This window comes from Gobio gobio (genome assembly GCF_949357685.1).
Source record: "Gobio gobio genome assembly, chromosome: 21".
Taxonomy (NCBI): Eukaryota; Metazoa; Chordata; class Actinopteri; order Cypriniformes; family Gobionidae; genus Gobio; species Gobio gobio.
In genome coordinates this window covers 25,746,415-25,761,581 of record NC_137117.1, presented here as the reverse complement: position 1 = coordinate 25,761,581, position 15,167 = coordinate 25,746,415, and the positions used below count along the sequence as shown (strand labels likewise).

At 39.2% G+C, this 15,167-nt stretch overlaps 1 protein-coding gene across 1 annotated transcript in view; it reads left to right on the top strand.

The window, feature by feature from the left end:
• The window catches only part of rerea (arginine-glutamic acid dipeptide (RE) repeats a), a 122,737-nt gene that overhangs the window by 13,793 nt on the left and 93,777 nt on the right, over nt 1-15,167 (top strand). Inside the window, exon 2 of the mRNA XM_079803456.1 lies at nt 14,396-14,861. Within this exon, the coding sequence (XP_079659582.1) occupies nt 14,540-14,861 (322 nt within the window). The 5' untranslated portion in view covers nt 14,396-14,539. The remainder of the gene's footprint in view (nt 1-14,395; nt 14,862-15,167) is intronic.

Here is a 15,167-nt window from a genome sequence, read left to right as displayed (position 1 = left end):
CTCTTTTTTTACTTCCAGCTCTAATAAAGGTAATTATTGCGGCTGTTATTCTCTTAGGCTAAAGGGATAATTTACACAAACTGACTTTTTCTTTTAAACATTTTAGAATATCTTCCATGTTCCTTGTTTTTATTTATATATTTAAATAAAATGATGCATCGCGATTCTGGAACGATTTTCAGGATGCAACGCGATTCTCTCCATTCGATTCTGAGCTTCGTTTTTAACAGCAGATGACGCTGCATGCTTCAGAAACAGTCATTCTCTGCTTGCTCTCAATTCCCCACACACACTATTTGAATCTTCCATAAAATAATCGTTCATAAAGTTCAAAAAGGTTGAAGAAAATTACAAGGGTGTTCGCAGTGGGCTGTGTTTACATTAATTTTGCGTCATAAAAGAATTCTGAGGTGCAAGTACATTTAATCACTTACGTAGGCTCATCTCGCACACAGCCAAATGCACAGGGGAGCATTTCCTCAGGGGAGTAAATATTTTAGGTCAAAGAGGTTCATCTTCCGAAAAGATTTGGGAATCCCTGCTTTAAGCTATCCATCAGCTCTGTTACAATAAACACACTATAACCTGGTGCCTCTGTGAAACGGTTTGACTTCAAATGAGCTTGCTCGACTAAAAAAGCCACGTTGCATGAACGGCAGACCCCCGCTCTCCTCGCCCGCCTCCCACCGTGCTTTGTTGTAAAACACCGGGGTGTTTTAAGAGTCTGCATTGTGCGAATGTACCAAAAGGCTCTGAGCAGTAATCTAATATATTACGGCTGTTTTTCCGAAATGATGAAAAATCATCAGGCTTGTTTTTTCAGGAAGCCTCATAACACTATCAGTTAGGGATAAAGTCTCCATTTCACACATGAATGAGTTACGAGTTAATCTCCCGCCTGCCACTGTACACTGCTTTAAACACAACCCTGAACCCAGAGAGCAGCGGCAGCCTATTGTTTAGGTGCCTCCCTCAGGTAAACACTTTTTTTTTTCTTCTTCTCTAAACAGCTGCTGTTTTACGTCACTATATGTTTGAAATAAAAAGCAGCGGGTCTGGTGTGTCTATAGGTTGATAAGTGTGCACTCTTCCTGGGAGCTGCGTGCCACACTAAAACGGCGGAATGGTAATAGTTCTAGTCAATGCATGTTTTATGAGCTGTCCAGAGAGGAGAGGGAAGCTCTGATCCTGCTTGTTTCAGCAGCGTTTTCATTACCCTCCAGTCACATCCCCTCCTGCCTGCTGCTCCAAGGCAAGGAAACAATCTCAAATCATTTTTACAGTGCTGCACATTTGGACTTTATACTGCATCAGTAGAATATAGAGCTGTGATTTGATATTCCTCCAAACATTTGAGCTTTCTGTCTTCTCAAAGATGACAAGGACATGACAAAGACTTGACACCGTAGGAGCTCTCAGACAGACTTTTTTTCCCCCATCCACTTTAAACAACAGTGTTTTGTGTGGCTTTCTTGCAGTGGAAATGGGACTGGAGAATTTGTATTTATATTTGAGCTGAGTTGCCTTAAATGGAGAGGTGGAGTAACAAAGAGGGTGTTATTCAGACTAGAGCCTCTTAAAGACTGTCAGGCTGTGGGTTTAGAGAGGTGGCTCATCCAGAAACAAAAGCCTCTCCTAATTAGTGGTAATACCGTCCTGTGGTATCTGGGGTGGAGGTGCTTTTGGCAGAGCCGTTACGCGTGTTTTTGAATGCCCGGCTTGTTCGAGAGACCATCTGCCTCCGGTTGCCAATGTTTGAAAAAAAAGCCACCGCCAGATAACGAAATAATTTAGTCAGAAAATGGTCTGACGCATTGACCTAATGGCATCGCCGCTGTGGCCTCATCATCTTTAACCTTATGTTCTCGAAGATGAGTTTGGAATAACGTTGCAGTGAGAGTAAGTGAGGTCCTGAACAAAAAGGCTGAGCTGAGATCTCTCCTCCAGGCCCTGTGTTTCATGTGATGATTAGTAGTGGTGGTGGGGGTGGAGAGTGTGACGCAGAGCTGAGCCCCCCTCTCTGTGGGTGTCTGTCAGGACCAGTGCTTCCCTGAGACCTCCCTGCTTTCACTGTGAATGAGGCTCAGGCTGAGCTGCCATGAGGCTTTTGATATACTGACTACTTTTAGATGTCTTCTTTTAGCTACAAATATGAGAAAAATCTTGCTCCGCACCATGCTTAACAGTCTTTCTACATCAGCTATTATGCTGATTGTATTTTGATTGAGGGGAGGAAAAAGCCATACAGGCGTCGTTGCTACACTATCTGAATCTATTAAAACAGTGAATGGGCTTTTGTAAACTGCTGTATCCGCACTAGATTCATTGTATTGTGAATCAAAGCAGATCAGGAAAGGTGGGGAAGTGCAATGTTAAAATCTTCTGTATCTAGGATAGATTTAGAAAGTGACGTATGTGTTTATCTGCCATTGATTGAGTATTGATCGCATATGCTCGGGTGAGGCCAAGCCAAGAGCGCGTCTGCTGCAAAACACCGGATCGGCAGTTAATACTATGTTTACCCACCTTAAATACTACTTCCTCCAAATATGTATTGATCGTTTCATATGCATACCCGTATTCCCCGTTTTATTGGATGTGAAAAGACATTACAGCTGTCTTGATATCAATAATTACAATATAGTTTAGCCACTGGTAGAATATTTTAAAAGGATGCTTCATGAAAAAAATCATTTATTAACCACTCATGTCGTTCCAAACATTTGTGAACTTTCTTTGTTGAGAATTTGAGAATTGTTTTGTTCTCAACAATGAAAGTTAGTGGTTTCCAAAACAGCACTCCACTGACTTTCATTGTATGGACAAAAACATTCTTTATAAAATCGTTTGTGTTCTGCAGAAGAAAGAAAGGCACACAGGTTTGGAACGAAAAAAGTGTGTAAATGGTGACGTGATTGGTTTTTTTTTGTGGTCTTTTTCTTGTGTTCACACTCCTCCAGTGTTGATGCGTCCTTTAGAAATGCTCGTTGGCTACACGACCAGGCTAAAAGCACAGTGATGGGCTATCCAGACATTTTCCCCCCACCCTCTCTGCCACACGGACAAACTATCGTCTGAGAGCCCTCGGTGTGGTTTGCACTGTGTTTGTGGCTTACAGTGTGAAATTAAGTTACTCTGAGGCACGATGCTGATAATAGACACGAGTGCTGATGGGGAGCCGGCCCCTACGGGAATTGTGCAAAGGGAATACACACTGGTACACAACCACTTACTCACATACTCGGATTGCTTGGAGCCTAGCCTTCAGCCTCTGGTTTACTGACTCCTCAGGGCTCAGATTAGCCCCTTGATTTCTGTATATAAATCATCAACATTTGTGTAGTTACATGCTACAGAGATGCACCAAATTAATTTCCAGCCAGTGTTTGCGTAGGATGCCCTCAGGAGATCTTAATCTGACAGTATGTTAAAGAGTGGTAGACGTTGATTAGATAAACATCAAAGAGGATTTTTGCCCCCCCATATTTGAAAGTATTATTGCTATCATATCAAATCGGGTCTCTGGGGCTTATTTTATAAGCATTTTTTGTTATGTATTAGCCTTATGTGCATATTGATACTTGCAAGATAGAGCTTCACAATTTGTTTTTGTGTTTCAAATCGAGATCACAATTCTCCCACGATTCATAAGACAACTAAACTAAATAACATTTAGAGGTTCTGACAAAATATTAATTGCTGCAGTTTTTTTTAAATGTTTAATTAATTTGAATGAACTTTTTTTTCAAATCGTTGAGTAAATGATTCACTTCACTTATTGAATACATAAACAACGATACTGTGTGATTTGAAAATAATTTTTGTGAAGCTGTTTCATACCCATGTAAAACATTGCAAACATGAGAACTGCTTTCTCTGGGTAAGTGGCAGCAGGATTAAGATCGTGTGGATGTTTGAATTGATATTTGGGACCTTTGTAATGTATACATATGGTCATACTTTTAGATTAGGCTGCACACATTCACTATTAACTAGGATTTTTCCTTCAATAAACTCTAATTACTGCTTTATAATTACTAATAAACAGCCAATATGCATGTTAAAGGTGCAGTATGTAACATTTCCGTCTGCTAGAGGTCACCTATTCAAAACAAAGGCGTAGCTTGATGACGGCAAGTTTGTGGTCTTCACTTCACAGCTGGTGGAAAAGATACATGATAGGACTCAGCAGAAATCATGTTCATAGATGTGATTATTAACGTTACTGTAGTATGAAGCAGAGCAGGAACGAAACACATGCCTTGTGAGCAGCGGGACTTTTATTATGCCACAGTTGCCGCCGCTATTTCCGCTTTTCCTGTTATGAGTATGAGGTAATGCAGCTCTGTTTATCATATTAGATACATTTGAGTGTGTTGAAAATGATGCTATGACTCTTGTTGCGCACTGCAGTAAGAGTAAAGCGTTTCTGCAAAATAAAACTGAAACCGAGGGTAACGCAGATATAATGCAATAGACAGGCGACTCCCTCACACGTCCCAGTTCCATGGTTAAAATAGCAATTTTCTCACGATTTACAAATAGTTGGAAACATTTGGGATAATGTAAGTACTCAACTGAACAAAATATATAACACTGGCCTAGCGGGTTTTGGATATTTTACTGCAAAAATGTTAAATATTGCAGCTTTAATAAGCAACTAGTTTATAGTGATTGTGTGTACCTAATCTAAAGTGTTACCACATATAAGGGATGCGCACAACAACTAATTTCATTAATGTTTAAACTTTTTTTAAATTTTGCAACCGACTAGTCTACCACTAGACTACTTAATCTATGAACGGTCAAATCCCTACTGAATGCCGCTAAAAATAGGTCCGATACATGTGCTTGCCTTGCATTATCATTGTATATTAAACATTCACTTAAGCAACGTTTGCCATTATAGACATATTATTCAAATCAACTGAATCAATAGGCAGCACAGGATCAATAAATTCAAACCCAATAGCCCATCATAAACAGATTATCTCAAATAAAATGTTGTTTGAACAAGATTCTAGTATGACATTTTTTTAAAAGGATTTCTGCCATTTTTATCTTGATCATGACCATCTGTAACTCCAATTTAGTTAAGAAGTCACAAAAGTCTGTTTGTTCATGAAGGCTGCTTTTAAAGGAATAGAATGCATAGTTGTTAGGCTGTTATGCTTTGAAGGAAGGTCTTTTCTCGCATTATTTCACTTAATATAACAGCCTGTGGTAATACTTAAAGATCCATCAACCTGTCTATGCAATTTAAAACTCAGTAAAAACAGTTTCAGTGTGAAGAGGGTCCTCCATCGTACTACACGTCCATATCAATAGAGTAGCCATTTATCGAGGAGCACTGAGTAATTGTTGGAAATAGTCAGTAGTGGCCATTAAGATTTAGAGTATGCTGAATTTTAGTCTGTACAATCTTTTTCTGCAGGAACGGTTTCAGAATAAATGTTTTCCATCAGATAAAAGATGACTGTTATTAGCAGACCGATGGTGTGAATCAGGATTTTCAGGACGGATTATACATGCTTGTTCTGTGTGATCATGTGAAACTATTAGAATTGAACTGCTGCAAGTCATAATTTCACACAATACAGAGTCTATGTGATGCTTTCATCAACAATAACTAAAATCTGGTGGAGATATTGGTGATGTGTTTTTTTGTTTGTGGAGTTCTGCTTCAGATGTCTGTCTTTATTTATTTATTTATTTATTGAGCTTTTCGCTTTGGCACTCTGGCAAAATAGATTGATTTCAACTAAGCTGTTTTCAGAGTAGCTCTCTTGGATGAGCTTCGAACGAGACATTTGTCTGATAAATCTCAGTTACTCGTATTGCAGATAATGTTTTGTTTGATATGTTCCAAGGCTAATCTTGCTCGCCGAAAACAATCACATCAAACGTGTATTTCACAACTTCCTTCTGGAAAGCTTTTGGTAATCCTTGCCAGTCAAATGTCTGCATTTTGTAATACACCTTTTGAAAACTGTGATCAGGGATCACCAAAAAATGTCCATACAAGCGTGTCGCTTGCTCTCTCACTGCTGTCTGCTCGTTGACATTATGTATCATAAACACGGTCTTTGACTATATTTGCAAATGAAGTAGGACTGGAACGACGTGTTGATTTGTACATCGATTTGCATGGAATGTGTGGAAGCGTCACACTGTTTATGTTCATCCCTAATCCCCCATCATGTTTCACACAAAACAAAATTCTAGACCAAATGCTACTGGATAGTATGGCAGTGCCACTTAATACGGTTGCGTTCAGCATTTGTTTTTTTTTTACGAGGGTGATAACTGCAATTGACCCCTGCACGTTTTCAGGACTCACAACCGCATTCTCGACAAAGAATGAATGGAACTGCACTGAACAACTAGTTGTCTGCCACGTCATGTAATGTGAGCGCTACACTGAACTGTATAATCATAATGGGTTTAGTTTACTCACTGAGACTGAGAAGTGATTTGTGTTCATCTGCAGATCCATCAGAGCTGCAGTGGGTGCGAGGTGCGCGGCTCAAACATACGCTCTACATTTGGTTACAAAGCATTTACCCTGGTTTCCCAGACAAGGCTTAAGCTAGTCCCAGACTAAAATGCATGTTTGAGCTGTTTTAACTGAGAGCAACTTGCACTGACATATTAAAATTAGGGATTCACTGAATGTTCGGCAATCGAAATTATTCTGCCTAATTATAATTTCGATTGCCGAATAAGTGAAAAGACCGAATAAATTTAACCGAACAATGACATTTTTGATGACGTGATCAAATATAGCAACCAGCGCATGTGAGAGAGAGGTGCGCACGCTTCTAAATGCAGCAAACATGTCAGAAGAGTGGAAGCATTAAAGTGTCCGAGATGGACGCAAAAATGCCCGTTTGCAGACACTGTCTAAGCACCCTCAAATGCAAGCAAGAGTACCTTCAGTTGATACTGTAATATATTGGCAAATGCTCCAGTGTATATTTGTGTCTAAAACGTCAAATGTATCCATTTACAACGTGTTTCTGCAGCGGTGACAGGCTTGCAAAACCTCTCATGAACAAACAAACAAAGTGTAGAATCAACGCAAGATATTTATTGTGCATTGTTAGCAGCTTCATTAAGCTTAGTGAGATTGCGATGAACTGACATAGCGACAGCGTTTAGTGATCGTAAATGGAGCAGTCTTGGCTCGCTTTCGAGTCTACAGTCTATAATCCATTGAATAAAAATATTGTTTTTCACGTTGCAAAAAGGAATAATGGCCAATTGCACGCTGCAAAGTTTCGGAAGTGCCATAGTGAAATAGTAATGCATTAAAGCAATGTAAAGGCAGACTAATAGATTAACAGAAAAATATTAGTTGCAAAATATTTTAGAAATTCTAAATCTTAAATGTTTCTGACTGTACACTCACTGCTGTGGTGGAGCTGTTGCTTAGCCTACATCTGCACTTTAATAGAGCACCCTCAGTGATTTGATTATGATACCTGTAGGCATAATAGGCCAAAGATAAGATCAGATGGCATAAGATGGCTAAATAAAAAAATAAAAAATGTTTACTTTTTTATTTTTATTTTTATATGGTGCTTTGTTTGTATAATGTCTGCTGTAATGCAAAAAAATGTTCAGTGTTAAATAAATATTTTTAAATTGTTTTGTAATTTATTTTTCTTAAAAAACAAAAAAGCAAGATAAAATAGGAAAAAGCTAATTTTTACTATTTAATTTAAGCAATGGTGAAAAAAAGGGCAAAATAATTGAAAAAAATAAAATAAAAATAAGAAAAACCGCGTTCGACCTTTGGCCAAGTGTTTCATTATTATTCGGCTTCAACCAAGAATTTTCATTTCGGTGCATCCCTACTTAAAATATGTCAATGCTATTGTTTTTTCTCAAGATGCACATCAGTGCACATTTATAAAAGCTACTTAAATGTCATAATTTAACTAACTCCTGGCTTAATCTAAACCCTGTCTGTGAAACCAGGCCTTAAAGTCCTTGTTGGATGTTTAAAATAACTGATTGATGTACTCGTGCCTCGATTGGACTAATTTATTTAATAATACGCTGTGAATTGTGATATAATTTCCTGGTGTTATGGACATCCGCATTTTTTTTTATATTGTCGCTTCAGTTGTTCCTTCATTCAGATATGCATTCAAGCAGATCATCCAAGGTAGGATAGGCAATTTTATGAGTGGCTAGCAATAGCAAGTTAGCTTTGAATTACAATAATATGAACGTAACTTGGAGCACTGACATGTACCACCTGACTGTTGCAGATTAATTTTGCCTTTGATGTTGCCATTAAAACGCATAAATTCCTATCACACACAACTCCGAGTGTGACGTCATGGGTTTCTTTCCAAAGGAAATCAGTGAATCTACCAAATTACAGTAGTTATGTGTGAACACAGCATAAGCTTGTTGGTTTGGTTCAGGAAGAACTGTTAAAGGGGGCTTATATTTCAGTGACTGACGTCTGTCTAAACCAGGACTTCATAGCATGAAACACACTGATGTCGTGTGAAGTTTGTAAAGCCAGGGTTTGCAGAGTTATGGAAATATGTATATTGACAGGCAGGTGGGACAATTTGCCATTGCATGCGGACATTTTATGGTCCTATGCCTTCCACAGGCTATATATAGCCTACTGTCTACATATACATTTAGACCACTTAACTTAGGGATTGCTATCAGGATGTGAAGAGACTTTCAACCAGCATATGACCTACCCTGCCTTTATTCTGCGGAATGAAGGAAGCATTTCAAGACTCACACCTTGCTGTCAATCTCAAACAGTGACTATGAATGTAGCTGTCATGGACATTTGTATTACTGAAAGATGCCTTTTAATTCTTGGCACTTTTTTTTTTACATTTGTATGTTTTTTTTATTTTATTGAACGATTAATGGCAGAGTTTATGGTTATTTATTGTTATGTTTACTAAAGGGTTAATCGACTGATCAGAAAATAATCAATAGATTGATCGATTATCAAAATAATTGTTAGTTACAGCCCTAAAATTAAGTTCGGGTGTCTTGGGGAAATGGCATTTGTGTTGCTCTGACCCTTTATTGGCTTTTGCCTCAAATCACAGAGATGAATGCGTCGGCCTATTGGCGTAATAGGAGAGTGATTTAGGATGAATAAAACATGCAGCATGAAAGAGTAATGTTGAAAAAGGAGTGTGTTTTGTAATAGAGCCCTGCTGCGTGCCCATTGTGAGGTGATGTGTTAATAGTGGCAGAGCAACTGTGTGGTTGGAGGGGTGAGAAGGTCTAATTTATCCCCTGCTCTGAAGGAGAAATGTATTTTTATTTAAAACCTCCTGGCTCACACCCCTTGACTTCATTGCAGTAATGGAAATGGTAAAATAGGTGCTGTTGGCCGAGACCCCTGAAGCTTTTTTTTCTACCGGCTTTCACAAATGGCTGATTTTTCTCCCTCCCTGCCTCTCTCCCTCCCTTTTCCATTAAGACAGCTGGTATCTTTCAAAAGGTCCTGCTCTGGTGATTGATGTGTAATGGCTTCAAGCCTCACCTGCCCCACAGCGCGTTATTCATCTGTGGGTAGTGTTGAGGGGAGTACTCGCCATTGCTTAATTGGTCCTGGTCACCATTCAGACGCCACATGAACTGGTGCATTGTTGCTGGTCAGTGCTGTGAGCCTCACTGCAGCCGCTGCTTATCACTGGTTGCTTATGCGCCTGTTGGTATAAATAAGACACTCTTTTACATGTGAATCGCTGGCCTTTCTGCAGTAGTAAGTTATTTATCACGCAGCACAAGGTTGTACAGCACTCGTCTCATGGAGTCTAGATGCAGTAAGGGTTGTCATGACACCTTAATTGTCTTGCAGTACTGTTCCAGAAAAAATGTATAATAAACAAATAGTATCGTAAGGTGCTGCCACCAAATTAAGGCTTATTCACTGGACTTCAAACTTGCTTTTTGAAAGCAATGGAGAACCACACACCTTTTAAATTGTAGTGCTTTTGTGGTTTTTCTTTTTCTATTTTTATTATACAGTTCAATCACAGTTCTACTTGTATGTACTGCTATTTATAACTTTTGAAAGCTAGTATACATCATTATATTTTCTCATCCAACAATTTAATATTGACTTTTTTATTGATTTCTGAGAATTTTTAGCATTGGTACAGTAATTAGTGTACTTACTGTGTTTTAGCTGTTTGCACTGTAAAACCTTCCCGGAAATTAATCTCATGTTTTTTTGCCGTCATGTCACATCTCATTGTGTTTAGCAACCCTCTACAATGTGAGTAAATCACTCGCATATACGACTAAATCTTCACTCTGGGTGACTAAATATCTATTGTTAGATTCTTAGATTTTACTCGCCAGTGTGTGTTACAGGCTAAGTGTAAGTTTAGCATATTAGATATATTTTCACTCGATGACTGAGCGCTTGAGAGTTTTGCTCTCTGTCAAGCAATCTGTACTATTTCAATTCAGCTCAATGGATGCGCTACCTGTATTTGACGCACCGTAAACTCTAATGTGAAGGTGCACGACTCGCTGTCGCTTTGCTGAGAGCGCTGTGTTTCTCACATGCAGAGAGAGAGAAAAAATTAATTACCGTATCTATTTTTTTACAGAAACACCAAATGACCAACAATATTTTAATCTCCACCACCAGCCCTAAGTTCAGTTAAAATGAAAAAATATGCATTCATACATAGTAACCAAGTTTTAGTTCTAATAACTAAAGTTCTATCATTAAATAGTGCTTGAGTATCATAATATAATGCTTGATTGACTAATGTTATGAATATGTATCTCAGTGTGGCGAATAAACTAAAAACTGTGCTAGCCAAGGGCGATTCTATTGTCTAGGTGTGCATAGAAGGTTGTTTAAGCACCCCAAATGCAATAGTTGCATTTGTAAATGAAATATTGTAATGTGTTTTGATTATCTTGCTCTCTGGCTGGCTGTATTAGAACACCAGAATGTGTCCTGTTTAAACGCCCCCCTAATAAGATGACTGATGAACTCAAAACTGGTCTAATTATGCAGGACAACTTTCCTGATCGATTAGTCGACAAGATGTTTTAGCAACCCACCGACTAGTACATTTTTTGGAATATTTAGTTTTGCCTTAATTCAAGCTGACTTAAGGAAAAACATGCAAAAATGAAAACACCCTAAATGTATATGGGGACATTTCTGTATGTATGTATGGTTGTTTTTGTGTGTTCAGAACGGCGGTCAGCATGGCAACTCATCATAAGGTGATTAATTGGGCCTTGACGAGGTGGCGCAGCTCTGTAATCAGTCTGTAGTGTTTGAGGTTGATGAGGGGAGCAGCTGCCCCGTCAGTTGCCGTCTACTCAAGATGACAGGCTGCCATTGACAGGGCTGCTTGTCAACTGTACCAGTGTGCCTGTCATAAGCCATTTCTCTTCATTTTTATACCTGCTCTATAAACACACCTCTCACACTGACAAACAGCCCAATTCTGTCCTGCTGCTGTCCTCCCGCAGGCTCATCACATTTCCAAATTCACTCGCTGTAGCTTTTTCGGCAGTCGTCAGGTTTAGCTGCACCAGAGGCTGTAATCTTTAGTTTCCCGTTTAACTGAAGAGGGGGGAAAAGTGTTGTGGACCCTTTCAAGTGCTCTTCATTCTTACGCAGCCATTTCATGCGCTCATATTAGAGGTCTTGTTTTGTTTTGTTTTTTCGCTTCGCACTTTTCGGCCAATGGAAGATTGATCTTTATTTTCATGAGTGTTGACTTAAAAGAGGCAAGTAGCAGCGAGCGTTGTAAAAACAGGATTTGATCCAAAGCTGTTTTCTGTCTGAGTCTCTTGCCAGGTTTTCTTCTCCATGCCTGTCTGTTCTGATTTCCACGGGTGATCGCTGTGCTAGCTGAGGTAGGGCCGCCTCTGGCCAGGCTGTAGTTAGCCTGACCAGCATGCACAACCAACAAACACTGTGGCCTGGAGGGAGCACCGGGTCTTATTCCAGTTTAATGTATTACTTTAAGAAATTCTCGATAGCCTGAACTGGCTAGTTGTGCAAAGGGCTGTATAAGCCTAATACCCTGTAAAACGTGCAGCTGAGCCTATTTGATAATGCAGTGGGGAATCCTGTTTAGGTCACTGTGCACAAGGAAACATAGTGGTGCTTTTCATCGCCAGGCACAAATGAGCTGGGGAATAGAGCAGGCAGCTTGAAGTTTGTGCTTTTTTGATATAGCTTTGCTCAGAGCTCTCCTGAGGACGTGCGCTGCTGCTGTGGAAGAGACTGCCGATTGATGTTCCTTTTGGTGTGCGACGTCACAGCGCTGCTCGCCGGCTGTGATTGATTAAACCGATTGCATGAGTATCAACAGGCCCTTGGTTTTACAAATATCTCGCTGTGTGTTGGGGAACATAAAAAGCACATTTAGAGAATGTTTAATGTTGTAACCATCAAGTAAAAAGTGATATTTTCCGCATGGCTTTAATGCATGAGTATACATGACTTCATTATTTTCAAAAAAGTTTTAAATTAATGCAATAGTAACTGTGCCTTGTCATAAAAAGGTCAAATTATATGAGACTTGTTGACCTTGACCAAGTCATGCGAGTCTGCACGGGTCCTATCTATGATGTGATTTTCCTGGTTTTTACTGTACGTTGTTTGTTGCCATATTAATTTTTTTTATGGCTTTTTACTTCACTATCATAACAGAATAGTTGTATCACTGTGATATTAGGTTTTTTTTTTTTTTGCCCCTGAAATTCATTACAGAGGTGTATTCAAGTCATTGTATTGAAAATGCATAATCTATATTAGGGCTCCAACTAACGATTACGTAATCAATTAATCGGATAAAAAGCCAATTTTTTTTATTGAAAAAACACTATTCCACATCCTGCCCAATGCTGTCCTTCAAACAAATGTGTCAGCTGAGTGCTATGAAAACATACATAGTGAATATATCTACCATTACATAAATTAACCATGGTTTTACATAAAACAAAAATAACAGGGTTATTGTAGTTATTCAATGGTAACCACAAATTAACCATTGTTTTGCTTCAAATCCATTGTTTAACTATATGGTGTTTGTGTGGTTATACAAATGGTGATCAATACACCAAAAACATGATTTTGTTAAAACATGGTTCATTTACGTAAGGGTATATTTGTGCTATACATTGTGCAAAAAAATTTTACTAAGCAAAATGAGTTTAAATCCCTACATTAAAATATTAAAGAAAAACACACTCAGTGTTAGCAGATAAAATGAATTAGGCAGGAACACACACTTTCGCTATGGACAAAGTAACTGTTCCTGTCATTTCTTTATCCTGTAGAAACGTCTTACATTTTATATTCAATTACACGCTGTTATCCCTTTACAGTTACTACTCTCATAAAATACTCGAATTACATGTTGAGGACCCACTTTATATTAGGTGGCCTTAACTACTATGTACTAACATTTTAATTAATCTTTTGATACAATGCACTTATTGTGTACTTACATTTTAAAAAATACCTGCATGTAATTACATCTGTAATTAATTTATGTAGTTACATTTGTAAACACACAGTTGAAACTTCCCTTACACCTAACCCTAGCCTTAAACTGACCCATATCACCACACCTGTCCCTAACTTTACCCGTATGCAACCTCAATATCAGCAAAAGTGTTTTGCAATACAATTTGAACACAGTAAGTACATTGTACTTATTTTTTGATGTAAGTACATAGTAGTTAAGGCCACCTAATATAAAGTGGGGCCCATGTTGACTTTTAAAACTAAACTTAGCGTCCAACGGCAGATATTTCAACAAAATGAATGTTTTTGCGCTGAATATTAACGGTCTCCCTCTCGACTGCCTTCTGTCACCTGCCGCTCGTTCAGTGAAGTTACACAGACTGTCAGGATGCGCTTTCATGCAAAATGGAAATACTCGCGTAAATTAGTAGCATTTACAGATGAGGATATAACTACTGTTCTCTATATCGATCAGTGGATATAACCTGTAAAATGAACGCTTTGTGCTGAGGACGCACCCACACACACACACACGTCAAGTGCATGACAGGGTATGTTAAACGCTAATGCATTCGCTTGAAGCTTAAAATAAAGACTTCTCATGTTTTGGGCACTTGGATCATGCACCTCTCCTGCAGCAGCTCACTCTGTTTCCACTCCACTATTTCTAGATCCACATTTTGTCCGTAAAAATGCGTTATTCAGTGCTGTAATTTGGTGCGACTGGTGCAAGCTTATCGTGCACAGAGTGCAGACCCAACTAATCGATGAGAATAGTTATCGATGATTTTCATTATCGATTATTATCGGACACAATATAGTGTCACGTCATTAACTCCTCTAACAATGTCATTGTTTTTTTTTATTTTCTCCCTTCAGCTCTTCTGAAACACTGGGGTTGTTGGTGTGGCCAAATTTTCCCTGGATTTGATTGGTAAATTCAGAAGACTGAAGCCCAGGCTCACAGTCTACCTTTCACGGAGGCCCAGCCGTGAGAGGACAGAAGAAGGCACGTGGCGAATCATGACTGCCGAAAAAGAGAAGGACAAGGAGAGGGAGCGCGACCGGGATAGGGACAGAGACCGTGAGAAGAGGGACAAAACGCGAGAGAGCGAGAGCTCACGGCCCCGGCGCAGTTGCACGCTGGAGGGCGGTGCTAAGAACTATGCTGAAAGCGAACACAGTGAGGACGACGACAACGAAACGCCTGGGGCCGCCAACTCCGAGGAGGCCACCAAGAAAAGCAAGAAGAAGCTGCCCAAGAAGAAGTCGCGCTATGAGCGAACGGAAAACGGCGAGATTACTTCCTTCATTACGGAGGATGACATTGTTTACAGACCTGGCGGTGAGTTCTGGTCGTACTCAAGTTGATGTTGTGTTTGTCATTAAATAACCATGCTGTTTGGACAGCAAACTGTATTTGGCAATATCTGTTGTATGTGTTTCTGAAAATGGTGCTTCAGCGTAGCATAAACATGTCACATCATCCACTACTTGGATGAGAAAAATGCTTTTCTATTGGCTGCTGTGTTTGACTAAATAAATTCACTGCTTCTTGAGGAAAATGCAGAAGAAATCACTGTGATGATATTTGAAACGGTCATATTTTTCACACTTAGTCTTCCAAAGCACACACATGGTCCTTGTTTTT